The sequence below is a fragment of the Pezoporus flaviventris genome, unplaced genomic scaffold (assembly GCF_033815535.1).
Source record: "Pezoporus flaviventris isolate CSIRO_AGI_PZ_B2104156 unplaced genomic scaffold, CSIRO_AGI_Pfla_v1 ptg000013l, whole genome shotgun sequence".
In the NCBI taxonomy this organism is placed as follows: domain Eukaryota; kingdom Metazoa; phylum Chordata; class Aves; order Psittaciformes; family Psittacidae; genus Pezoporus; species Pezoporus flaviventris.
Window position 1 is genome coordinate 2,131,784 of NW_026892561.1, and position 27,356 is coordinate 2,159,139.

The 27,356-nt window shown below is 57.8% G+C and overlaps 2 protein-coding genes across 2 annotated transcripts in view; one reads left to right on the top strand and one right to left on the bottom strand.

Annotated features, from left to right (window-relative positions):
- The window catches only part of LOC133268295 (NADH-cytochrome b5 reductase-like), a 131,542-nt gene that overhangs the window by 25,887 nt on the left and 78,299 nt on the right, over positions 1-27,356 (top strand). The gene's annotated exons all lie outside the window — the stretch shown is intronic.
- On the bottom strand, positions 681-15,721 carry ACOT11 (acyl-CoA thioesterase 11). Its single transcript, XM_061451169.1, has 17 exons — positions 15,566-15,721; positions 11,405-11,480; positions 9,784-9,982; positions 8,880-8,949; positions 5,558-5,618; positions 5,295-5,396; positions 4,836-4,971; positions 4,435-4,591; positions 3,996-4,115; positions 3,770-3,914; positions 2,827-2,882; positions 2,640-2,706; positions 2,450-2,533; positions 2,203-2,336; positions 1,423-1,554; positions 1,220-1,346; positions 681-1,138 (listed from the first exon to the last, which is right to left on the bottom strand). Exons 1-17 carry the CDS (start codon positions 15,586-15,588, stop codon positions 980-982), a joined length of 1,848 nt encoding a protein of 615 aa, XP_061307153.1. The 5' UTR covers positions 15,589-15,721; the 3' UTR covers positions 681-979.

Sequence of the window (27,356 nt, forward strand, 5' to 3'; positions counted from 1 at the left end):
GCATCCACCTGCACTTACTCCCCATGTCCTCGGCAGCGTTGCTCAGCTCCAGGGAAACAAGGTTTGGGTTTTCTCTTCCTTTTGTCATTTCAGTGCCCCTGCGGCAGTTTGGGGTTTGCATCTCAACGTGCTGGTGCAACCAGGGGATGGGGATAAGGATAAGGAGCAGCCCGAAGGTCTTCACCAGCCCCTGCCATGGTTGCAATGCCTCTGGGCAGCCCCCAAAACCCATTTGCATGGAGCAGTGGGTGAATCCCCTGTTCCTGCTTCAAGTGATGCCCCGAGTCCTGGGCAGCAGCTCTTGGGGCAGGCAACCCTGGGCAGCCCCATCCTCTTCCTCACCCAGGGAGATGCCACCTCCCTCGGGTATGCTGTGGGTGCAGGACCCCCATCCCATGTTCACAGTGAATCCCTGGAGCAGGCACTCACCCACAGCACATGCACTGACGCTTTTCCTTTCAACGCACTTCCATTGCCACTCCTTCCACAGCCGCTAGGGTAGGATTTCATCCCGGTGGGAGCAGCGGCTCCCAGTCCTGCCCGGGATGCGGAGCAGCACTGGGCACTGTGGGAGGAGTGGGATGCTCCTGCACCAGGGAGGGATATCACTGCTGCCTCTCCCTTTCCTACCTCAAAGGGAACCAGTTTCCTCCCATAAAGAATTAGTCAGAAAACCCCTGTTTTAGGAAGACGTTGGATCATGTAAAGATTCAAGTAGCGTTGAGTGAACTAGAAAACCAAGTCCTGTACATCAGCTTATAAAACATCTACGTACAAAAAAAAGAAGGAGAGAGAAAAGAGATGACAGGTCAGTGCAATGGACGAGGCGGCGCAGTGATGCTCCTCCACCCCGTAACCTGGGACCTCGCTTGGGGAGGCAGGGTCCAGGCACCACCATCCCACATCTCCATGCACCACGGAAGTGCCCCCTGGTCCATCCATCCATCCATCCATCCATGCATCCATCAGCGCCCTGGCTCTAGAGGCTCTGCAGCCGCACGATCAGGTCATCCTCCTTGTTCTTCAGCAGGAACTTCTCACAGGCTTCAAACGTGGCACAGAAGTCGGAGGAGAGCCCTGCCACGTTGGTGGTCACGTAGTTGAGGTACCCCGGTGTCGCTTGGTTGTAGTAAGCCACCTGTAAGGCACAGCAGAGAGTTACAGGGGTACCTGGAGGGCAGGGAGCATCCCCGACGGGGTGCAGGCAGCAGCATCGCACCTTGCTCATCTCCTCTGACTCCGGCCATATGCAGAACCCCGAACAGATGGTCTCACCCCGCGTGAAGCCGGCAGTGGCAGGGTGGGTGGGCAGCGTCACCGACCGAAAGGCCACCACATAGGGGTCCCTGGGGAGGGAAGGGCCCGGTGAGCCGGTGCATCCCAGCCGGAGGGGGAGCGGGGATCAGGGTTGGGCGCAGTTACCCCTTGCCGCAGGGTTTCCGTCGGGATGCCAGGATGACAAAGTCCTGCAGCTTGTTCTCGGAGCTGAGTGTCTGGCTCACCACGTGGTAGATCACGTCGTCATCGTCTACTTGCTGGACCAGCTCGGCGCTCCTGCGAGGCAAGAGGGACCAGTCAGGGAATGGAAAACCAGAGAAACCCCCGAGGTCTCACCAGCCATCAGCCAAGGTGGAGCTGGGATGGGGACACAGTGAAAGGACATCGTGGCTCCAGGGCAACACACATAGAATCATGGAATGGGTTGGGTTGGAAAGGACCTTAAGATCATCCAGTTCCAACCCCTGCCACAGGCAGGGACACCTCACACTAAACCATCTCACCCAAGGCTCTGTCCAACCTGGTCTTGAACACCGCCGGGGATGGAGCATTCACAACCTCCCTGGGCAACCCATTCCAGTGCCTCACCACCCTCACAGTAAAGAACTTCTTCCTTATATCCAATCTAAACTTCCCCTGTTTAAGTTTTAACCCATTACCCCTTGTCCTGTCACTACAGTCCCTAATGAAGAGTCCCTCTCCAGCATCCCTATAGGTCCCCTTCAGATACTGGAAGGCTGCTATGAGGTCTCCCCGCAGCCTTCTCTTCTCCAGGCTGAACAGCCCCAACTTTCTCAGCCTGTCTTTGTAGGGGAGGTGCTCCACCACATGCTCCCAGGAAAGCCCAAAGGGTCATTCATCAACAAGCCTTAAATCCATGGATACAGCTGTTGGAAAGGGCATGGAAAACCTGGCAGCACTCACAGGTAGTGGCTGTCCCACTCGTGCCGGCGCCGCAGGTCGGAGAGCAGGGAGAAGGCTTGGGAAGCAGCGATGCGGACGGACATCTCGATGCGGAAGGAGAGGAACTTGTCCTCCTCCAGTGTGTACATCTGCACCTTGGGGAGCACACAGAGCACGGGCTGGGACACATCCATCACCACCAAGCCCCTGGGTTAACCATGATTTGGGGGTGAGAAGCAGCTCAGGGGGAAGGGTTAGGGTTTGGTACCTTCTCCTTTTCTCTGGCCAGTGCCCAGTTCGCTTTGGCCACGAGCATCTTCAGTGCAGAGACATTGTTGTAGCTCAGATAAACCTGGGCGAGGGGCAGCATGTCAGGGGCAGGAAAGGGGGAGCAGGGAAAGGGGGAGCAGGGAAAGGGGGAGCAGGAGGAGGCAGTGACTCCGCAGGGCATCACTTACCTTGTTGCTTTGGTCCCAGGGCACAGATAGCGGCACTTCGGTCTGTTTGCAGGAGACCACATATTTTCTGCAGGAAAGGAAGAGTTTTCCTTACAATGGGACACAAACAACACATAGACTATTCCTGAACCCCATTGGTGAGCCCATCCTCCTCCATCCTCGCATCCCATTTGCTTCTCCTGCTCACCGGTCCAGCCGAATCTTTTTCCTAGCACTGGCTTCTCTGTACCTCCTCTCTCCATCCTGATAAATAGGAAAAGACCCTTAGGTTAATAGGAAAAGGAGGGAAAAACCCTGAAACACATGTCTTTTGGGGAGTGGGCAAAACATTCCGCAGGGAAGGGCTGGAAAGTGCTCACTGGGTTACACTGGCAGTGATGGTTAGTGATAAACCATGAGCTATTTCAGCATTGCTACTGGGCTGTGATTAAGCAATAGGCACTGGCATTAGGAAAAACCCCTTGCTGTGGCTGCAGAGCTGCAAACAGCCACTGAAACCCCAATCACATCCCCTGGCACATACAAATGGCCCCTCCCGGGGAAATAAAACACCCTAAAAGCAGCTTATTCCAAAGAAAGCACTGGGGCAGTGTTCTAAAGCAAGTGGGCTCTGCTGGCTGCGAGATGCTCTCCTGCAGGGTGGGAGAAGAGCCTGAGTTTTAAGGCATCAAAACCACCAGGTGGGTGGGCACGGAGCAGCCAAAGGGAAGGCAACGGCATCGCTGGCTCATGCTGTGATGCACCCTGAGACATGCAGGCGTTCGCTTCACTCCTGTGCTCGTGTGACAGGTTTTCTTCACCACTGATCCATATGGCAGTTATTGATCAGGATGCTTTGGGAGGTAAAAGCAACCTGAGAGGTTCGCATTCTTTCCCCTGAATGATAGAAAAGAGCTGGGACTTGCAGGCAGTATTCTGCTCAGCCCTGCATGGCAAATACATCTCCATCTCTGCACGGGCAAGTGGTTCATTTTACTATTAGTTACACTGAGCAACCTATTAATCCACTTGCTCCAGAGCAGCTTCCTTCCCATCACCATAAAACTGTGCTCGTTTCGCTGTGAATCTCAGGGCTAAGTGGGGGTCCCCTGCCCCTGTGGTGGGGAGAAGCCAGCCCTGCCCATCCTTACCCCCTGCTCGGGTGCCAGCATGGGCAGGGTGCGGGGCCGCCCCTCCTGGTCCAGCACCACGAAGGTCATGAAGGCGCTGTTGATGTGCCTGTGGCTGATGGACATCTCCTGGCCGTACGCCTCGGCGCAGACCCCCACCTCCATGCTAGGGGGGACAGAGAGAAGGGGTGAGGGTGTGGAAGGCACCAGGAGGGAGGGATGGGAGCCCTCCATCACCAGCACCGACCTGTTTTTGAAGGCATTGTTGACGATGGCTTTGAGCACCAGGCGGTCCCCGACTTGCGATGGCCCCCGAAAGTGGAACATCTCGATGGCCCGCAGCGTGGGGTGGGCATGGCACAGACGGCTGTGGGGGGACAAGTGTTACCCACCAGGCATGGATCCATGCTCCAGCAGCCCTGTGCAGCTCCCCCGACCCAGACAGAGACAAGGAGACCCCAAAAATGTCACCCTTTGGTTTCAACCACCAAAACCAGCCATGAGAAGGGGCAATAAGGAGGCTCCGGTGAGTGCGAATCCTTCCCTGGGGTCCTCCAGCATCACTAACCCATGGAATTCCCTGTACAGCATCCCCCAAGGGTGATGTGCTGGCAGCATCCCTTTGGAGTGTCCATACAACCCCTCCAGGCACACCACCCCTCCATCCCAAATCCCTGCTGGATCACCTGGCTGCGATGGTGGCCACGTTCTCCATCCAGGCCATGATCTGCCCTCCAAAGGTGTTGCCCTGATGGTTGGCGTGTGGAGGCAGCACCAGCTCCACGCTCTCCACCCGTGTCTTCTCTGCTGGCACAGCCACGCTGCCATCCCGTGTCTCCAGCTCTGCCACGGGGGGAGAATGGGGCTCAGCCTGACAGCCAGGCAGTGGGACCCTTCCCTCCTCTCCCCACTGCATCAACATCCCACACCTCCTGCTTGGGGGTTCGGGATGATGGGATGATCCCTACCCCTCCATAGCCAGGGCATTCCCAAACCTCTCACCATCCTTCCCAGCAGCATCCTGCTGAGGAAGCAGCAGCACTGGGGCTATTTTGGGGCTGGAAGCCTGGGCTGCAGGACACGGTACCAGTTTCACGTGGGCTGCGGGTGAGGAGGTCCTTGAGGGTGTCCTTGTGGACCAGGCGCATGCGGCGGCGCTCGGCAGCGATGCTGTGCTCTATCTTCTCCTCCTCTGTCTGCGGGATCAGCGGCTTCAGCGTCACCTGCAGAGGGGACACGGGCAGGATGGAGTCCCATTGAGGGAGAAGGCAGGGCTCTTTTGCATGCTATACATCCCACTGTGTGTGTGTGTGTGTGTCAGAGCTGCGCTCCTCCTGGGTTACATTACAGCTGCTTATGGAAGGGGAAAGGGCTCCTATAGACACACAGGGATCTCCAGGGAGGTGCCTGCAAGCATGGGATACGAGATAGCTATGAATCAACCATGCCATGATGGGAAGCTGAACCCAGCCCAGCTCTTCCCAGAGGGACCATTTCCTCCATGCAGGGACCATTCGAGCCCCCCCAGCCACCATCTGCCCCTCACCTTGTTGCCGGAGGAGCTGTGTGCCACGAAGGTGGCGTACGCCTTGCAGATGCTGTAGTGCTTCCCGCTGCACAGGTCCTCGTAGCTCACCTGGATGCCCACCTGGGAGAGGGGCACAGCATCCCTGAGAGCTGGCTCTGCTCCCCTGGGACCCACATCCAACAAGATCCCACACCAGATCCAGGGGTTCAGAGCTGGGAACAGGCGCACAGCGAGGGGGATAGGGGCAGGGACGGAGGGGAAGGCAGGGGCTGCACACCAACCTCCATGCTGGAGTTAAAGGCTCGGTTCACTTTGGCTTTGATGTTGACAACCTGCCCAACGCTGGAAAACAGAAAGAGGAGAGAGAACATGGGGGTTATTTTGGGATGAAACCCACGGTCCTCCAGCACACAAGCCAGTGCCGAGCAGCTCCTCACCAAGGTGCCACTGCGTTAACAGTGCTGTGGTACAGGCTGCTTGGATGGTGGGGACATGCCAGGATGGCCAGCAGGACACGGGGACAGCCACCTCCAAGGTGTGGGAGCCCATATGGGTCCAGAGCAGCAGTGAGATGTCACCCCACGTACAAATGGGTCCCAGGTCTGGGGTGCTGCTGGGACACCGGAGGGGTGCAGAGGTGCCCAAGGTTTGCTTGGTGCCCCCACCATGTGCTCCTGCCAGGGCAAACGGCTCCTCCAGCTTCACATGTGCTGTTCTGCTCAACAGGGGCACCTATAGGGTCTCCCCATGGGCCCTCAGGTGGTGGCAGCAGCAGCAGCCCCAAAACTTGACTGCTCCCATCCCTTCTCCTCTCCAGGGTCTCTCAGCAGCACCTTGGGATACTGGGAGCTGGCAGGAGGCAGGATTCAGCCAGGGTCATTTTGCACCATCTCTTACATGAAACATATGCTGGCAGCAAACTGCTGCTCGCAGGGTCCAGGAGCTCTGCTCTGTGCCTTCAGTAGGCTTCAGAGTAAACACACAGACTGCTTCAGCTCTGCAGCCTGACCCGCTCCGCACTGGTACCGACCAAAGGAGCAAATGCAGCTCAGTGGTGACACTGACAGCGAGCAGTCTTTATCAAATCAGGAATATTCCTTATATCCCAAGAGAAACCAATGCTGGAAAACTCAGCGGAAAAATAAACCCTATAACTGCTACTGCGAGTTTGAAGCGTAGAGGACTCAAAACCAGAGGTGAGGAAGAGTCAGCGCGTGCCTCAGCACCGTAACTTCCCCCTTGTCCCCATGCACGATGCCTGGCTTGAGACAACCATCACCATCTCAGCTGCTCGACACTGGCTCTGGCTGGAGCAGGGGCGGCACAAGGCTGGGATGATGCCTTTAACCAGCCCCTGGCACGGACCCCGTGCCCATCCGCGGCGCTGTGGCACACCAAGACGTTAGTGAGGTTACACGAGTAGCCTCTGTCCACCTCCCGGGCCCTGCGTGTCAGTGGGGTTACTGCTCCCTCCCGACTCACGCAGCGCCGCGTTAGGCTCTAGGGCTGCCCAGGTCCGTACCCGACACCGCTCCTCCCGTCCCGCCGCCCGGGAGCGTTTAGATACGGCTGGCTGGTGCGAAAAGAGAGAGCAAGAGGAGGGGAGAGGGTTAGAGGCGATGGAAGCGGTCGCAGGGATGCTGCTGCAGGGGTTTGCAGCAATGGGCATGCAGGGCAGCCCCAGTTTTACACAGCGCAGCCCCCCAAAGGCTTCATCTTCTCTCTCCTTCTCAAGCCAGTGCCATAACAGCCAGGCAAACCTCAGCTCAGGGGTATGTGAAATCCTCCTGGGAGGCTGCACTTCCATGCACAGGGGAGGAAGGATGAGGAGCATCAGGGAGTTTTCGTGTCAGTGATGTGCTGGGGTGCCCAGTGAGCCCGCAGGCACCGACAGCTCCTCCCTGCCTGTCCCTCGCAGTGGGAGGGTGGCAGAAAGCACAAACAGCAGAGAAAGGGGAGAGCTGACAGCAAACGCTGCCCAAAGCTGCTCTGCCTTCAAAGAGCTCTGTGAGACATCCCTGCAGGCCCCTTGGTGCATTGAGAGGGACACCAGCGAGTGGGATCTGAGCCAGGAGCAGCACAGATTCCTGACCCCTTGGAGCAGTGCCTGACTCACCCCCGAGGAGGGACAAATGCCTTCCAGGGGTTGATTTAATGCCCTGAAGCAGGGATTGGGTCTGTTCTCCCAATCCCAAAACCTATGGGGAAAAGCTTCCCAAGCAAAGCTGCCCCAGGCGCTGGGGCACTCACTGAGCCTCCTTGGAGCAGCACGTTGACCCCAGTGGTGCCACCTCCATCAGTGTCACAGGAGGTGCACAATGTCCCCATGCCGTGGCTCTGGTATGCAGCAGGGCCACAGGGTGATGGGCAGCTCACCCAGCACCACGATGTGAGATGGTGAAAGTGGGAGTTTAGTGTTTCCTGGGGATGGGAGTGAAACCCAAGAGCTGGAATTCCTGGCACCAAACAAACCAGCTGACAGCCTGGGACCCCACTACCAGCCCTGCATGCCCCCACTGGCCTCTGACCCAGTGGGCAGATGTGCACGGTGGGGAGCTACAGGGCAGCATGGACCCTATAGAAACATGAAATCATGGTTTGGGTTGGAAAGGACCTTAAAGCTCATCCAGTTCCAACCCCCTGCCATGGGCAGGGACACCTTCCACTAGAGCAGCTTGCTCTAAGCCCCATCCAACCTGGCCTTGAACACTGCCAGGGATGGGGCAGCCACAGCTCCCCTGTGCCAGCACCTCAGCACCCTCACAGGGAAGAGCTTCTTCCTTATATCCAACCTGAATCTCCCCTTTTTAAGTTTTAGCCCTTTAAGCCCTACACTGCACGGCTTGCTCATGGCCAGCAGATCCCCAGGGGGATGCCATCAGCGCACTAAAACCCTGCACAGGACACCCAGAGAGCCCCCTGAGATGGTACCCAGGGGGTGAGCAGACAGGCATCCCCCTGCACAGGGGGAAACAGGGGCTCTGAGAGATGTGTAAAGGTGGGTGACAGCACCTGGGAGGAGTAAACCTTGGGTATGTAAGATCTAGGCCTGATGGGAATGGTCTCAGTGCTGGGACCCTGCAGTGGATGAGGGCAGATCCGTGGCAGGGTTCACGTCCCCTCTGTACTTCAACACAGCAGCATGCACTGGGGTGGGCACCTCCACAGGGGCAGCACCCAGGGGCTGCCAGGACAAGCTTGGGAGGGGATTGTGGCCAGGCAAAGCTCATCTCACCAAGCAACATGCAGGGAGGTCCCATTCCCCAGCACGCAGCCACCCACACGGCTGCTGCAGCGGCACGACGTGCCAGAGTCAAGTTTTCCAGAGCTGTGTGTTGAACAAAGCCAGGGAGGAGCTGGGATGGGGGGGGAATACCGGGAAGCCAACCCAGTAGGAGCTCCCCAGGCGACCAGAGAGCAGATAAATCAGAGCAGACAGTCAGTCCACAGCCCTGCGGCGGAGCCGGAGCCTCAATCCCTGCCTGCCCTCCGAGCATCTCCTCCCCTCCCAAGCACGCTGCTCCCTGCCCCTCTCTGTTTCACATTGCACCCAGCAGATGGGGTGAAAACCTCCACTTTCCCCGCACATGCATTAGTATTTACCTAATGGTATGCTCAAAATAGATGTCATCCATGGAAGCTGTGACGCACGGGCAGCCAGCGTGTCTCTCAGCTGGAAAGGAAAAGCAAACGGCATCAGACACGTGTAGCAACACGCAGAGAGGGTCCTCTGCCCCTCACCGCTGCCTCAGGGCTGGTGACATCAATGAAACCCTGCCTGATGTCCCTTTCCCTGCTCCTGCTGCGTTTGCAGGGGGCAAGAGGAGGGTTTGGGGCTTCTACAGTGTGTGCTTGCAGATGATTTTAGGGTTTGGAGGGTGTGTTGTAACTAGGAGGCACTTTGCCTTGCTGTTTGCCTTCCGCCACTGTGGGGATCCACAGGCAGCCGATAACATCAGCCCATACACAGCAAATACATACACAGCCCTGCTGGTCCAGCTTTCTCTTGGGCTCCAGAACCTCAAGCTGCCAAAATGCCCTGGGAACCTCACCCCTTTTGCTGCCATAACCTCCCTGTGCTTGGTGTCCTGCGATGTGCTTGGTAGGGCAGTTGATCTGGTGAGCTCCATCACTTCCATCACCGAGCAGAGGAGCTCAGCCCTGTCCATCAGAGCCCTCCATCCGCCGCTGGGATGCCAGGGATGTCACCACCCTGGTCCTTGCCATGCCCTGCACACCAGGCAAGGCAAAGGGCAGTGTTTGGGAAGGAGCAGGCGTCGGTGCTGATGTGTCCCCAAGCAAGTGTGCGTGCTGCAGAGCACGTCTCCTCCCCCTCTCCTCCTGCTGCTCTCGTTTGCTCTCTAATTACTCAGCAAAATGGCATGACGTGGATGTCCAGCTCCCAGGGACGGCGCTGGACCACTGGGCACGATGCGGATGAGCACCGGCTCCCTTCCGTCCCATCCCGGTAGGACGACGGCTCCGGTGGGAGCAGAGGATGCCTTACCGGAGAGGCAGGCGGCCGTGTCGATCCACTTGAGCAGCTGGCCGATGCTGAGCTCGCCGCGGTGGTTGGTGTGGCACGGCAGCACCAGCTGGCTCATCTGCACCTCGGTGGGGTTGCGGGGATGAGAAGGGCTCGCCATGGCCCCCGCTGCCTCCTCCCGCTCCCCTGGGTCCTGGGAACACGGTGGAGAGGTGGAGCCCTGCGGGGAATGAGAGCTCTGGTTTACCCGAACGGGAGGGAAATCGTTGGGAAAACAGTGACCCACGCAGCCCATTGGAATCCCAGCAATGCACAGCCCCAGGCACCACCAAAACCCACCCAGCCCTCACCAAAGACATGATGCCCAAAGCCAAAAGGAACAAAAATCCCTACAAAAAGAGCCCCAGGAGGGAATTCCTGCACCTTAGCAGCCCATTTCCCTGCTATTTCCCCCTGAAAACTCTTCCCAAAGTCCACCAACTCTCTGGGAAGGCATTTTGCTCCCCCAACAGCTTCGTCTTCAGGCTGTTGCAGCAAAGGGTGGTTTTGCACCCCAGGGCAGGCATGCAGCGATGCTCCACACCTTCCACCATCACACCCCCCCCCCCTTTGCCAAAGGAAACACCAAAAGCAGGTTTCCCTGTCTGGTACAAGCAGGGTCGGGGGGAGCAGCCCCGGTTTGGGGTTGTTTGCTGTGCTCCCGTGTTGGCTTTGCAGCTTGCTGGGCACAGAGCTGCTGCCGCCCAGAAGCAGGTTGGGAGGGAGAGGTTGGTATTGCGGCTGTGCGGGCAAGGAAAAGAGCTGATTTGATGTCAAACGAGGCGTGTTACACAAGGGGTGAACTCAGTTACCCCCGTGAGTAATGGAGGAGACACGAGGAGCTGCCTGGCCCTCGTTACAGCCCTTCCTTCCTCTTTCAGCTCCCACCGCGGCTCCCCTTTAGAGCACTTGTTGCGAGAGCCCCTCTGCAGCCGCTCCTTTGCCTTTTGCTTTGCCCGGCACCTTTTAAAGATGGGTTTATGCTGCAAATGAAGCTTTCCCGAGTACACTGAGCTCGCCGTCTCTCAGAATAGCATTTTTCTCTAGCGGGTCTAACCTCTGTTTCCATAGCTACTGGTACACGACATCCCAGGAACGGCACAGACCTTGGCTTGGCAGCGATGCTGGTAAACGCTGCAAGCCAAGCCTGCGTCAAAGAGCCCCCCATCCCGCAGTGGGATGGACGCTTGACTTCAGTGGGTCCTGAACCCCTTTATGAACCTCCCGGGCTGCTTCCCGTCGTGCTGAGGTGCCTCCATGAGTACCACGGAGCTATTTTGGGAAGCAGGCAGGCTCTGGGGGACGAGCCAGCAATGCAAAGCACTCCAAAGCTGTCTGCTGTGAAGCGAGCAGCCGCCTGGCCGGAGATCCCACCGGTGCTTTTCCCAGCACTTGCCATTTCTAAATGGTAGGGAAAAAGCCAGCGTCCCGTGGGAAGAGCCCTGATCATGCAGTAGCCAGCAAGAGGCTGGGGATGCTGATGTGGAATGTGTGGGGAGCGGATGCAGCCAGAGCCAGCGCGAGCAGCTGGCGGCACAGCCTTGGTTAGTAGCCACTGGCACAACAGGAAGCCCCAGGGTTAGTTGCATGGCACAGGGGGTACCTGGAAGCCATTGCAACAGAAGCTCAAGATCTCTTCAGGGATTACAATATTCTCCTTGACCATTTTTAAGAGACACCTGGAAAGGAGAAGAATGGCTCTAGTTATAGAAGGACCAACCGAGGTAGGGATGGAGGATGCTGGTGGTGGTCCCCTGGTGGGGATGATGTAGTGTGTGGGGTGGGCTGTCACTCCTCATCATAGAATCGCAGAATGGGCTGGGTTGGAAGGGATCTTAAAGCTCATCCAGTTCCAACCCCTTGCTGTGGGCAGGCCAGTGTCCCCCTGACCCACACTATGTCCCTCCCTGTGTCACCAGTTCCTCAGCAGCACCCATCAAGGGTGCTACTAGATCCGAAATGGAGAAGAGCAGCCCCAGGGCTGGTGCCTGCCATTCCTTGGGGGTCGGGTCCAGCACTCACCAGCTGCAATGGAAAGAGTCCCAGCTATTCTGGGGTGCTGGACCAGACCCAGTACACAGTACCTCCATCGCTGGTGCTGTGTCGATACTTTCCATGTTGCTTCAAGTGACAGAGGGCTGTGTCCTGAAGCTGCCCTGGCCAGTGTGGTGACAACACCGTGGTCACAAGACATCCAGGAGCACATTTTTGGCAGGGGCAGGCCTCACACTGCGTGCAGGTGGTACCAGGGGCAGCAAATGGGAAGGACCCATCACTGGCAGCACTCCCTGCACCGACCCCTCTGCCTATGGAGCTCTGGAATAGCCAAGGGCATCATGTGCCCTTGGGTGCCCGTGGGCTCCCTGGCCACATGCACTGCGAATGGGTGCTGGCTGGACACGCTGCAAGGAAGGCAGCATGGGAGCTGCAGCAGAAAAGGGTTTATGTTTAGAGTTTGATTTCAGACACAACACTGATCGACCCTCAGTGTGTCGCAGCAGAAGTCCCTCTATCGCGTGTGTATATTGTATCTATATTGTGCGTATATTCCACAAGCAGCAGCTCCTTCCCCAATGTGTGGGACTGACTGATTTTGGTCAAAAAAGTGGAAGCTGCAGATTTGCCTCCTGCACAGTCAGCCCTCCACGGAGCTGGTGCCAGGCATCACATGTGTTGTGGCTGGTGTGAAATGAGGGTGCTCAGAGCACCGATGGATGCAAGCAGCACCAGGCTTTGCTTTCCCCAGCCCCATGACTCCTCCACTCTTGCTGTTGAGGCTTGGAGCTTGCTCACAGCTCATCCACCCTTGCAAGAGCCTGGTGCAAGAGTCACCCTCCTGTTTAGCAAGACGGGTTCGGTCCTTGGGTTTGCTTTATTGCAGGTGCAAGGTCACAGTGGTGCGTTGGCCCCATCACACCCCACAGCAACCAACACCAGAGAGCACGTGGAAACCCAAACCTGCTCCTGGCTCTGTGATTGTGTCACCTTGTCCCATGTGTTGGCTTAGGGGGAGGGAGAAAAAGGGCTGTCTGCTTCGGATCCATCCCTGCTGCTATTTCTGAGGCAGCCCCAGCCGATGCTTCCCACCCTGGGAGCCCAGGGAAGGGGAGCGCCCCAGCCACGCGTTGCCAACACGCTCCAGAGACCTGGAAGCATTGAGCCGGTGGGTATTTATAGAGTATTCTGTTATCAAAACTAAGCGAGCAAGTGTCTGTCCTCATTAAAATCCTCAGCCTCACTCAACTGTCACATTTTTAAAGCTGTTGACTGATGCAGCCTGCAGGTCACCATGGCAACGGGATGCGGTACCCAAGCGATGATGCTCTTACTCTGTCACCCCTCGAGTGACCCACTTCTACCCAAAAAAAGTTTGCATTAGAGAAAATAAAACAACCTTCCAGCAGAATATTTCCCTTCCCTCCTGCCACGATTGCTTCCAGTGTTGCTAAAGGCATAAGGAGCCCACAGAGCAAATGGGGGGTTATAAGGGAGAGACACCCCAAATGGCTCCACAAATACCAGGGGAGAGAGACCCTGCAGCACCCCACTGCTCTCCTATACCCTGCAGCACCAAAGCATCCACAAGCTCTGGGGATGGTCTCTGCTGCCAAATTGGGTGCTGGCTTCTTGGGAAATCACCAGGGGACCACAAGTTTGGAGGAACCTCCACTGCAAAACTCCCTTGCGTCCTGCAGCCCTGAGATGATGCTGGGGCTGGGATGCAGAGAGGGTTGCTCCATCAAATCCCTGATCCTGCTGGAAGGGGGGTGTTTGCTTTGATCACCCCAAAGCAAAGCAGTGAATGGGAGGGAGGGGTGAGGATGAAGGTTGGATGGGGATCCTGAGTGCTGGGCTGTGGGGAGCTATGGGAAGAGCTGGGCAGCCTGACACCTCGAGCAGCCCTGCCTGCCCTCCAGAGCTCTCCTACTGCTGCATCCCAAATCCCCAACCCCCATTTTCCCTCTCCTGGCTCTGGTTTCCTACCCCAACCCCAGCCCCTCAGTGCATCCTTACCCCTCTCTGGGAATATTTAAAGTATGAATAGGGGAGGAAAGCACCACCAATGAATTTCTCCTGGGGGATTATTGGTGTATAATTGAGCAATATCCATGGTAACAAGCAAATCTGCACGCCTTAACAAATTAACCTGACCTACTTTGGGTAATTCTGCCATCTCAATGGGGCAGTGGGGGCTCTCCTTCCCCAGAGACATGGCCCACCAGTCCCACTGCCTGCAGCAGCAAAGCCCCAGTGCTCCCAGGGATAGGCTGGGCAAGGGGAGATGTCCCCTCCAGCAACAGAGATGGGCAGCACAGCTCAGCTCCATCACCCCATGCCTGCCAGGATGGAGCTAGATCCTCAGGACAAGACCCACAGCACTTGCTTGGCTTGGGGTACAGGGTGCCAGCTCCACTGTGGTGCCATTGGGATGGTGGCCCTGCTGGGATGAGAAGGACCAAATCACAGGATCAGGGCATGGTGAGGAAGCACAGCAGCTCCCTGCGGTGGGTCTCAGCAGTACCCCAGCCGGGTAGCCAGCCCGGAAGAGAGGCCAGGGCACCCTGCAAGGGGGTATTTTGGGACCACACGTCATTCTTTCCATAGGGTTTTATGGAGTGAAGCCAGGCATGGGGCCAGGAGAGTGCAAACAAAGGGCCAAAGGCACCAGGGGGGGACGCACGAACTCCCCTTATGGTGGTTTTACATCCACCACCCATAGGAAACCTTCATCAGGGTGAGCACAGAGGAGACCCCTCCAGCCTCCTCTCGTGCCGCTCCACTGCTCGGCTTGGTGCTGGGTTATGCATCCACAGCCCCATCCATGCCCTACCCAGCCCCTATTGCGGCTCCTGGGAGGCTCCTTGAAGGGCTGGCTCTAATTTACTGGCCTGAGGGCAAAGTCCCCCCCAGGGAACAAAGGTCCCTGGCACTGCTGCCTCCAGGGAAGCCGCGTGTCACCCCTTTACACTGCAAACACCCCCAGGGCCAAACCCACAGCACACATTCACACCCAACAGCATCGCCCAGCCCCGGCACCTCTGCCCTGCTGACCGCAGCTTTCCGGGCAGGAGATGGCCATAGCACTGGGATCACCGCCAAGCTGGAGACCTCCATCGTGGAGATCACTGCGGTCAAGGCCACCATGGTGGAGACCACCACAGTGAAGAGAGATCATGATGGGGCATTGGTACCCACCCCTGTGGTCTTGACTGTGCTTGTCTCAGCCACGGTGACCATGGTGATGGTGCAGTGGTCCCCACCATGGTGACCACCACAGCATCATGCTACATACCCCATCCAGCCACCCATGCTGCCCCAGCCAGCCCCAGCGCATTGCGCTGCCCTCCCCAGCATGCCACCCTTCCCAGCAGCCTTGTACCCACACTTCTGAGTAACTATCCCCAGACTTAAGTGCAAACAGGCTGCTCAAGCCAAACCCCCCAGCACACCCAGGCAGACCTGGAGGGGTAGGAAAGGATGGCACCAGCTCCCTCCTACATACAGAGGGTGCCACGTCCCCCTCATTGAGCCCCCAGCAATGACCACAACGGAGCACACCATCGAGAGGGCATCATCACCCGGGTGAGCGCAAGGAGCTTCCACCCCACATCCTCCTCCCCAGCACAGACACAAGCCGGGACAAGCCACGGCCGGGCGTGGAAGCCTGTGCAGCAGCAGCAGCAGCAGACACCGGCTCCTCCTCGCCCAGCCCCGGGGGTGTCCCCGCGCTGTCCCCATTGTCCCCAATGCCCCCGGCCCTCACCTCAGCCAGAAGAAGCTGAGCATTTGCAGGCGGCAGCGAGGCGATGGCTGGCGTGGAGGAGAAGCTCGCAGACACCTGCGTGCGCGGCCGGCACCGGCGTCGAGGCCAAGGGCTGGCGCGGAGCCCCGGGCCGGAGGCCAGCGCACACCCCTCCGCTTCCTTAAATACAGACACGCAGGGACTGCTCTTAAGGTAGCGCCCGGCAGATCCGCTCCCGCCTGGAAAATGGCCGGCGCTGCGGGAAGTTGGCTCCGGACGCTCCGGCTGCAGGAGGGATGCGCCCCGGGAGGCACCGGCGTGGTACCCACTGCTCCGCGCTGCCAGAGCCTTCCAGCTCTCCACAGCGGGCAGAGCCAGAGATGGGGTCTTGCTTTCCCTCTCCATCCCCACGCATCACCTCTTCTTCTGCCCCCATCACTGCAGTGACTGTGCCCGGCTGCTCCCCACAACCAATGGCACTACATCAGCACCAGGCTCTTTCTTTCCCCCCGGTTAAACATGCCTGAAAACACTGGTTTTATTCCCCACAGTCACCAACGCAGGGCTCGCTGGCCAGGAAATCCTCCACAAACTTCTCCAGAGCCGCTCCAATCTGCGCCACTCCAATCCGTGCGGCCGCTCCCTGGCCCTGCTGCCTTTGAAGTACCTTTATCAGGGCTTACAATAAACCCCTTCTCCTTTTTTATGACAAGGGAATAGAATGCAAATTGCTGTGTCATTAATGGTGCAGCCTATTGGATTTGGGGGAGATGTTGTTCTGTTTGTGTTTGATTTGCGTGCTTTTCCTAAGTGAAGCTGGGTAATCGACGTACAGGAGCTCAATCAAAGCTGCCTCAAAGCTGCACAAAGCGTTGCCAGTGGAAAGGCAGCAGTGAAATAATTAAACTCAACAGGAAATAAGCCCTCACTTCTTTGGGTTAATAGGAATAACAAAGCTCTGGAACAGAGCAAACACTCATGAGGGCACCAAGCATCAGTATCCGGGGTCCCAGAGAGCCACATTTTAGGCTGGATGTGGGAAATGCTCCTCAAAAGCCCAGACCTAGGTGCAGGTGAGGTGAGACCCTCAGTCCCTCTGTGAAGGCTGGGCTGGGCAGGGACGGAGCTGGTGGCCCAACCTGGGGTGATGCTTGCCCATCGAGGGTTGGGGAGCCTTTGGGTGATGGAGAAGGCAGCTCCACGCTGGGTGATAGATCCCAGCATGGTGATGGAGGTTCCCTTTGGAATAGGACTGCTGCCCTGCTCTGATCGAGGACTCTAATCCCACTGAGCACTCACTGCTCAGCTGCTGGTATAAAACCTCCAATTCTTCACTGGCTTCTGAGAACAAGGGAGGGTCCTCCGCTCTGCACCCACAACCTCTTCCATGTCTTACAGGTAACTTTGCACACCAATATGCCATTAACTCCAATCATTCCACAACAGAACATCCCCTTTAAACCATTTTTCCTTCCTTGGGATAATAAAGAAGGTCATTTTTCACCAGGATGGTTCCTTGCAGCAGCCCAGGTGCCCTGCGAGCCAGATTACAGCAAGTATACCAGTGGATCTCCCCACCTTTAGCACAGAGGCCCCATGCTGGGAAGCTCCTCAGGCATCCCTCCCTCCTTAGGACTGTTTGTTTCTGCAGCCAGCCATTGGGATCAAGGCAGGAAAAGTGGCTCTTCCCCCTCCTCCGAGCCAGAGGGAACAGCACGATCAGAAACACTTCAGATGCCTGACCCGAGCTCAAGCCTCCAAACAGAAGTCGCAAGGAGAGGGTTGATGTTTTCCAGGCCCAATTAGCACAATGCTGTCATTATGGGCTTGCAGTGGGTGTATTCCCCCAGCTCCCTGCCTGCATCCCTTCACCGTGACACCCAGCGAGCCCAGCCCCGGCCGCCCATTGAGCTCACGCAGGCTCCAGCTTCTTCCTTCTGATCCACCACCATATGCCCGTCTTTTACAGTTCTTTGGTGCATGATGCTCAGCGAGTGGATAATTAGCTAAATGAATTAATTGACATTCATACTTGTAATTAGCAAACGGTTACAAGCAGCTATTCTCCTTGGGACAACCAGGATTTCCCAGGGACCGGTGGTAAGATACTGGAAAATCGTTTGGAGTAACTAACAAGGGTGCCTGCATCCTGCCATAAACAAGCCCGTGCAAAAGCAAAGCAGGCTGTGGAACGTGTTGGGAACGCTGCTCGGGAGGAGGAGGAGGAGGAGGAGGAGGAGGAGGAGAAGGAGGAGGTGGAGGAGGAGGAGGAGGAGAAGTTTCCAGCTTGGGAAGCACTGGTGTCCAGATGGGCGGCCTCCAGCCAGCAGCTCCCACCGGCTAACCCTTTCCACCCCCAGTTATAGCAGAGAGTGAGGCCCCAGCAGCGGAGCCTGCTCATGCAAAGCAATGGGAATTGGATGTCAAGAGTGTTAATTAAACCATTAATTACTGCTGAGAGAGAGAGAGGGGGGAAAGAAGTGGCCTATTGGTTTCACTGCTTCTTGGAGTAGTTGGAAGGATAAATTGTGCAGGGGCTGTGGAGGATGTGGGTTTTCTCAGCTGTTAAGGGGATGTTGGTTCCCCTACAGCCCCACAGAGCCTGAAGTGAGACCCACACCAGCAATGGGGCTGGGGGAGACCAAGCCAAGCCGCTGAGGGCAGCATCACCAGCCCTAAACTGGTTGCTGGGGGGGGATCCACAATGCCAGGGGCCGGGAGATGCTTCCAGGGTGCCCCATGCTGCTCTGTGTGTTCCTAGCAGGGATCCCGCTCCCTGCCATGGGATGCACCCATCACCCATGAGCCCTCAGCCACCCAAACTCAGCACCCAGGATGGTCTGTGCAGGGGATCCCACCCTGAACAAGTAGCAGAGCTGGGAGGACAGTGCTTGTGGCATCCCTGGCTCCAGGGGGACAAAGCACATCTCCCCCTATGCAGGATGATGGTGCGGTACCCAAAGTTGGGCTACAGGTCTCTTCTCCCTGACAAATACCTCCCAAATTCTGGTGCTAATGGGAAGAAGGGAGGGCAGCACAGGAGGCAACACTATGCAAATGGCTCCTTATGGAAAAGGATGGGGGGAATGATACTAATGCACCAGCTTCATAAATCAACCGCTCGTGTTGTCCTGCTGCATCAGGAGCTGCTGTGATGCTGGGGAGAGCCACACTGTGGCTGCACTGCCTGCACGGGCTGGAGGTCCTGTGCCCCCCAAGCACTTGGGATGCTCTGCCCTGGACCACCCTCCTGCCTTGATGCCTTTTGCTACCCCACTGCAGGGTGACGGGACAGGGTGATGGAGTGAGAGCAACCAGGGCCACCCTCAGAGAGGGGCTCACCCCCCGCTCCCGGCATGGGGCTAGGACCACATCACCGTGGCAGGAGTCCTGCTCTTGGCTCCTCCGAGCTGTCAAAGCTCCCCATTTCCCCGGCAACACTCGGAGTTTAGAGGCAGGGGAAGGTGGTGGGGGGAAAGCAAGCAGTGCTCAGAAGGGAGGCAGTTGAAAAGGCTGGGTCAAGGAGCTGTCACGCCACCCTTTCAGCTCTTACACACCCGAGTAAGCTGCACGAGGTAGCAGGGAGGCCGATTCTTTTCTTTAGCTGCAGGCAAAAGAATTCAATTACAAGGTAACCTATTTTTCAACTCCTCCATTGGTATTTACTTAATTTCCTAAGGCCGGCTTGCCCGCCCCGCAACAGGGGGAAGGAGGAACCAGGAGCTGTTAGGCTAAGCCAGGCTCTGCTGTGGGGTTTGGATTGGGTTTAAGTCAAATGGTAAAGCCCACAGCAACAGTGTTTGGTTGAACACTGGTTGGTGATGTGGGGCATCAGTGCAGCGTCCGGCCGGGATGGGGAGCATCAGGAGGAAGCTGATGGAGCTCAAGTGTGATGGGGAATGGCTGAGGGACCTGGAGGGGGGGGGGGGGTTAGTCTGGAGAAGAGAAAGCTCAGGGGGGGACCTTATCGCTCCCTACAACTGCCTGACAGGAGGATGGAGCCAGGAGGGGCTGGGTTCTGCTCCCAAGGAAAAAGGGATGGGACAAGAGGAAACGGCCTCAAGCTGCACCAGGGGAGGTTTAGATGGAGCTGAGGAACAATTCCTTCCCCAGAGGGTGCTCAGGCATTGGAACAGGCTGCCCAGGGCAGGGCTGCAGTCACCGTCCCTGCAAGCGTTCACACACCGTGTAGATAAGTCCCTCGGTGCCATTATCTAACGGTAACCAGCATTACCTTGGCAGTGCTGGGTAATGGCTGGACTTGATGATCCTAACGGTCTTTTCCAGCCCGGCTGATTCTGTGATTCTATGAGGAAAGGCCGGCGAGAAGCAAGGACCTCTGCGGAAGGCTTGTGAAGTGCCAAGAACAGGCCTGCGGGTGGTGGACACTGCAGGTGGGGACTGCAGGAGAGGGGGAGCATGGACAGCCCCGGGGGGGGCCGTGAGGACAGGACAGGCCTGGAGAGCCACGAGAACAGGGCCAGCCCTAGGGTCCAGGAGCAGCGGGACACCCTGCGGGGCACATGGGCACCGGACACCTGGGGTGCACGGCGACAGCGACACCCCGGGGGCCTCATATGGGGACAGGGCACGGGGAGCACAAGGACACCGGCGGGGGGGGCACACGGGCACAACGCGCCGGGACGGCCGCGCGGTACCAGCCCCGCCGTGCGCCGCCAGGGGGCGCCGTTGCTCCGAGCGGCCGCTCTGCTCCCCCCCCCCCCAACCTAACCCCGCTCCCCACGGTGCCCGCGGCCGCTTCGGCTCGGTTCAGCCCCACTCGGCCCAGCCCGGCCCGCCCCACCGGGGCGCGGCCTTCCGGTGGCTGCGGCCCATCCCGCCGCCAAGGCCGAGGCCCGGTCCAGGGGCGGGCGCGGCGGTTCGGAGCCCTCCGGCACCCCCGGGCCCCTATCGGCGGGGGAAGAGAAGGGGGAGAGGGGGCGTGGCCAGCGCTCCGCCAATCAGAGCGCGGCGGTTTCAAGAGGCCCCTTCCGCGCCCCGCCCCGCGCGGCGCCGCGCTGCTCGGCGGGGGGGCGGCCCCTGGCGGAGGGGGCTCACACACACTCACACACACACACACGGCGAGGCGGCCGCGGGGTCCCTGTGCCCGCCCGCCCCGATGCCTGCCCGCACCAGCGGCCCCCGGGGCAGAGGAGGACCGGGGGGGGGGGGGGGGGTGTTGAATATGCAGCCTATGGACCGGGAATACAGGACTCCGCGCCCGGCCTCATGGGGACACCCCCGAGCCCTGTATAAATAACGCGGTGTTATTAATTAAGCAGTTTAATTAATTATGCGCATAGAGCAGCTACCAGCGGATTGCTGCTGCTCCGTTCCTACGCAAACCGCGTTTTTCCTAGCTGGGTTTTTAGCCAGGCTCACGAAGGCATCGAACCCCACGCGTGTCGGCAGCGGTGATGTTCCAGCATCAACCGCCGGCACATCTGCGCCGGTAAACAGGAAACCCCAACCCCGCAGCGCGCAAAGGAGCCGTTCCCAAAGCTATCCATGGGGATGGGGTGGGAGATGGGTGGCAGCACCCACCGGCGCTGCCTGCTCCTGCGCCAAGTTCATTGGAATGCGAGCCATGCAGAGCGCTCGCCACCGCCGCTGAGGTGTGGGAATCGCGCCCAGCAGAGGAGGGGGCTCTTCCTGCCAGCCGGTTTGGGGAAGGGAAAAAGGCGCTTTAGGAGATAGGGAGCTTTTCGACACCGAATCCAGCCCCTCTCGCCGCTGCTTTGTGCTCTGGGAAGGCTGTGGAATGGAGGAGTTATTTAGGGGGTGTGAGGTGCCCCAGTCTGATGGGAGCCACTCTCCCCATCAGCATCTCCAGCATCACTGGCAGTCATCACGCCCCGGGGTCTGGTTTTCCCATGGGAAAAGGGAGTATCGGGCTGGCAGCAAGCTGGAAATAAGAAAATCTATAGTTTGGTTAAAATTAGAATTCAAAATCCAAATTGCCAGCAGTGAGTAAGGGCCACATCGCTTCAGCAGCTTCCAGGGCTGATAGAGCTTAACATTGACTATTGAATAGATCCCTGCACCTTTGTAAGTGCAGGGCAAAAAGAAGGGTGGTTTTCTTCTTACAGGTGGTGGTCCAGCAGAATAGTCCCTGTGCATGGTTAAGCACAGGGATCCTCCCCAGTGATGGGCACCTTAAACAGCCCAAGATTGGGAGTGCTGGAGCGACAGTTTGGGGAAGGGACTGGGAGAAGGGAAGCTGCTCTAGGAGGTCGGGAAAGGCCAACTCCCTAACCCTGGGATCATTGTGGTATCCCCATAAGCCCCAGTGTCAGGCTGAGGGCTCCTCTGCTCCCGGGCAGATGGAGCTGGGACCAGGGATGCCACCAGCCCAGGCCGGAGGCAATAAAGTGCCTGGAGTGATGCAGCAAAACAGGCTGGAGTCGCGTGTCGAAATAAATCATCCATGGAGGCAAGGCAGAGAGGAGGAGGAGGAGGAGGTTTCCTGCTCCCGCACCTCCCTGCATCTAACAAAGCCTCACAAACCCCAGGCAGGCAGCAGGAGCCGGGCAGGATACGGCCATCCCATGACCCAGTGCTCCAATGCTCCAGCTCTCCCGGGAGCTGGTTCTCCATCCCCTGCCAGCCCCCTTGGCTTCACCTTGTGGCAGGCAAAGCATGGAGCTGCCAGGAGTGATAAAATGGCTGTCCCCCAAATTTATGGAGTTTATCTGTGAGTAACCCTGGGAGGTGAAGCTGCTGTTGAGCCAGGGAGGAGGAATGCTTTATTCCAGGATAAACACCCCCAGGAGCAATGGAGAGCAGGCAGGAGCCCAGCCCCAACCCCAGGGACCCACAGGGATGTGCCCTGTGCCCCCTGGGTCCCCTCAGCTCATAGGGCTGGAGCACGGCCGGGGTGAGCTCCCTGCTCACTTACACTAGGAAAAGCCAAGGGCTCGCTTCCCATCCGCAGCGTGTTTATTAGGAGCTAAGCTATGAAGAGGCTTTGGCACATCCCCGTCACTCCCGTGGAACATGTTTAGCACAGAGAGACCACTGCTTTTCCCAGCCACATGTGCGTGCCCAGGACTTCCACACCGGCCAGGCGCTGATTCCCATAGCGATCCCATCTTCCCCCCCCCCCCCCCAAACCAAGGGCGTCTCGATGGGCTATGGAGCAGCACCCTGATTTCAGGGGAAGCACAGCGGGTTGGAGCCTCCCCTTCTCTCCCCCTCCCCACCGTGCTGCAGTAACATCCATCCTAAGTTTCGGAGCCTCTTCTAATTTTGGAGGCCGTTCGCAAGGCAGGCGCTGCTGCAAGCCAAACCAGGCTGCCAATGTTTCCTTTAAAAGCTGCTTTCGCTCCGAAGGACTCTTCTAGATGGTTTGCTTTTAATAGCAGGCTGCAGGGTGCAACGCCCAGCGCGCGGCCGGGGCTGTCCCTGGGCCTGGGTGGCACTGGGTGCAGGATTGGAGCCATGCACACATCCATCGTGTTTAATCACAGCTGTGCGCTATGTGCTCCCCATACCCAGTATGGACCAGCAAGGCTCCCCACAGCCTTTCAGAGCTGACCCCCACGTAGCACATCCCTCCCTTCCCTTGCTTGCTCCCAGGGATATCTTTAAGGCAAAGGGGGATGGATTGAGCCCCCAATTGTGCTCATAGCCAGCGAGGTCAGGGCGCTGGTAGGTGTGAGAGCTTTGAAAACACCCGATTGCTGCTTCAGTGCAACCAGATTCAGGAAAATGAAGCTGAAGTGTGAAAAATGGAAGTGAAAAGATAGGAACCAACCCACGGCTATTTAGTCTAAAAATACTGACCTAAATACTTAAGCGCACACATAAAAGTAGTTGTCTTTGCTGATTTCCTTTATGAGAACCTCCTGGTTTGGTGGTTACTGCGCTCAGAAGCCAGGAGACGAGGCTTTTTGGAGACACCAAGGCCATGTCCTAACCTGGCACTCCCAAAGAGTTTGCTGTATGCCCAAACCTCATCCAAAGCCCAGCTTTGAAATTCATTCATTAAGCTAATGAGGTCTTGCAGTTACAGCCCACACCTCCATCTAGGTCTGATGCGATGGCTCTTGTGTTGCTTAAATGGGTTGATGATGCTGGTGGCACCGTGTGAGGGTGGTGGCACCTGGGCTGTGGGCATGGCAAAGCCCCAGAGGCTGCACTAGCAGCAGGATAAGAGATTTGGGAGTAGAGGGAGGCAGTGGGGCAGCAGCACTGGCACGAAGCATCCCCTGGCTTGTGGCATGGTCAGAGCTGGGATACGGTTCCCATCTGGGCTGTGGTCACATTTGGGCTATTCACATCTGGGCTGTTGTCCATACCTGGGCTGTTGTTCACATCTGGGCTGTTGTCCACATCTGGGCTGTTGTTCCTCCCCAGGCTGTTGCAAGTGGTCACAAGTCCCTGCCTCCTTCCTACTTGGCAGCAGCCAGGGCATGGATGTGAGAAGGCTCTCAACAGCCTGAGCACAGAGGTCCCAAGGGCCAGTGAGCCGGCCAGCACAGCAGGAGCATCACAAAGCAGCATCACCATCCTGCAGGCAGCCCCCTAATGACATGTTTTGGGGTTTCCCACATCCCTGAAGGTATCTGGGCCAAGAAGTGGGGTGGACAGTGAGGAAAACCCAGGAGCAGGGCCCCATGGGCTGGTGCATAGGGACCCTGTGTGATCACAGCTCCTGATGCAGCACTGTGACCCTGCTCTGCACATCCTTCCTCAGGAGATTATGGAGGTGCATTATGTGTGGAGGCAAAACGGATGGAGGAGCGGGCAGGAGTGCTGGGTCAGCACATTGCACAGGCTAGACACGAATGATGAGCGCTCAGAGGGAGAAAGAGACCGTGCTTAAAACAGTAAGGGTAAAAGCAGGATGGGGAAGCGCTCCCTGCCTGAAGGTCGGAGTGGGAGAGCCAGTCACAGCGTTTCCATATAACAAAGTGAAGGAGCAAGCCAGGAAAGCATGGGGCCAATGAAATGGGTTTGGTTTTGAGGTAGGAAAAGGGTGCTCAGTGCAGTGTGGGAGCAGGGTCCATGGCCTGGGGGTGAGCCCAGCATCCTGCATCCAACGGGATGGAAGCACCCATGGGGCCGCTGGCAGCAGGGGGAACGTCTGCTCTGGAACCCAAGGTCACGCTCCATGGGGCATCCCAGGAAAACAGAGCCAAAGGGACGCTCCTGCCCATTGCAGGGGCTGGCGCGGGGCACTGACGGTGGTGCCTATCAGGAAGGGACAGAGGGAAGAGGTGACAGATAAGAGACTGAGCCTGGAGGAGAAACGGGAGAGATAAGACCCAAAGGCGCTTCCTGCACAGGGCGAGGAGGCTGCACTGGGTTCCCATAACACCAGCTGGGTGCCTGCTTCTCACCTAAAGCGAGCCTCAGCAAGGGCAGGGGATAAGGCCACCACTGATGTTAAACTGCAGATAGGTGGTTGATAAAGGGGTTTCTGCCTGGCTGCAGAGGCAGTTGACAACCGCTGATACCCCAGCAAGGCTGAGACCCTTCGCTTGAGAACGGATGGCACCGGGCAGTGGGTAGTGCAGCTCACAGCCCATCCCTATGGGATGATCAAGGAAACCCCAAGACAGGCACCATCCCATTGTCTGTGGGATGTGCAGACACACAGGAACCCCCTGGGGAGGTGTCTCTGCTGTTCTATCTCCGTAAGAGACCTACAGGCACCACTTATCAGTAACCCCCTGCAGCACCCTCACCCCATGCCGGTGCCCTGCTTGTCCCCACGTAGCTGCTCCTGGAGTGCGCAGGATCAGACGCAGCACAGCAAAGACACCGGCACTGGTAGGAGCCAGGCTGGGCAGCACCACAGCTCCTGTGTGCTGGTTTGCTTGGGGTGGGATGTCCCTTGCAGGGAGGTGGATGCTAGCAGCATGGGAGGTGAAGACCAGGCAGCCCAGACTCACCCAGAGTGGTTGGCACTGGTTGGAGGTGGGCAGAGGTGACCCTGGCAGGACAATGGGGTGACAGGGTCTAACACTTTGGGTTTTGCCTTTGCACAGCTCACCCTGTGCCTCAAGAGTCCAACCCACGCCCAGGAGTGCAAGTTTGGGGCTCACAAGTTGTCTGTGCTCCTTGGCTCTTATCTTTGGTGCCTTCCCCTTTGGAGCCTTCTACCTCTGTTTGTGGAAATCCCAGGAGTGCTGGCTCTGGGAATGCAGCACCATGTCCCAGCCTTCCCCATAGCCTGGGAGCTGTATCCCACATGGGTGCTCCTGCTCTGCTCTTTGCAATGCCTGCCTGCAGCCGAGGTTCATGCAGGATTGCGGTGAGGAATCCGAGCTGCTGGTGAATAGCAGCCGTGCTTTACATTCACAGCCCATCTATTTTGCAACAACTTCCCCGTGATGTTCCCACGTAGACAAGCCTAAGCTAGCATAGATAATGAAATGGGTTAAAGGAGACGGGCGGAGGGAGAGGAGAGGAGCCAGCAACTGGTAGTAAATCAGGGAGAGAACAGGGTTACTTTACATTCAAGGACTCGCTGGCGGCAGGGCGAGTTTGGCTTGTGCCAGGAGGCACAGGGTTTGGAGGGTGAGACGCAGCTTGGGAAGCCAGAAGCACCCCTTTGGCAGGGCCACCAACCTGCCTGTACCCGCATCACCCATCCTCCTGCCGTGCCTGCCCCAGGGGTGCCACTGGGATTAAGCACAGCCAAGGGGCTGGCAGAGGATGGTCAGGGGAATCCCGAAGGAGCCGGTGGGACAGCAGTGGGCTCTGCTCCACAGGGGAAGGACCTGCAGGTCCCCATCGGCTCGTGGTCGGTGGGATGAGCCGCTGAGACTCCCCACCTTTGGCACGGGTTTCGAGGCAGTCCAAACAAGCTAATTAAATCCTGCTCTGCTTAATCAGAGCCATTGAGCACCAGTCAGGAGACATTAATCCCGTGTTTTATTAGATGTTGTTTGAAGCTGCGCTTGGCACCTCGTCCCCGGCTCTCATCTCCTTCTGGGGAAGGAAGAAGGACATCTGTGGGGAAGAGCGAGGGTGCAGCAGATGGCAGCAGGGATGAATCAGGGGCTCGAGGAAGGAGCTGCAGCTCCAGCGGCGTCCCCGGGGAGGGGACGAGTTACACCTCTCCCTGCATCCCACAGCTCCCCCCTTCCCTTTCCCTGTGGCTGAGAGCCCGCGAGCCAGGCAGGCATCCCAAAAAATACGTGTTCCTCCGCATTGCATGCTAATGGCCCCGCGCGATAGGCCCTGCTGCAATTAAAGCACGCGGAGCATTAATATGCAACGTGCACAGGCCACTCTTCCCACAGCTACTCCTTCCCAAACCTGTCCTTCCTGCTGCGCATCCCTGCCCACTGGGAGCCTGCCCACGGGGATCCCACAGCAGCCCCACATGAGCTGCTGGTAGAGCCTGGTGCCTCCGTGCCTTCCCCTGGCTGTGCACAGGGGATGCTGCTTGCTCCCTGTGGGTACCCAGCACCTTCTCCTGCCTTTGGGCATGGAGCAGGGTCTCCTGGGTCATCCTGCTGGATGGGTACTCTGCAATACACCCTAATGGCTGGGAGAAATCCCCAGGCGGGTGGTTAAAGCAGCTCTCGGTTTGGGGTTTTTAATGACTTCTGGTGCCTTAATTGCTGCAACCCAAGTAAAACTCCTGACAAAGAGAAAGCTTGGCCAAGGAAAGGAGACCTCCAAGGCTTGGGAGTGCTCGGTAGCCAACATCATGTCCTCCTGCGACTCGGCTAGACAGAGCGGCTGCCTCTGGGTGTGGGGATTTATTTCTCTCCCCGAGTTTCCTGCCGTGACTTGCGTTAGAACTTTGCAGAGCCATTTAATTGCGTTCTGCGGTGGTGATGAGATGAAATTA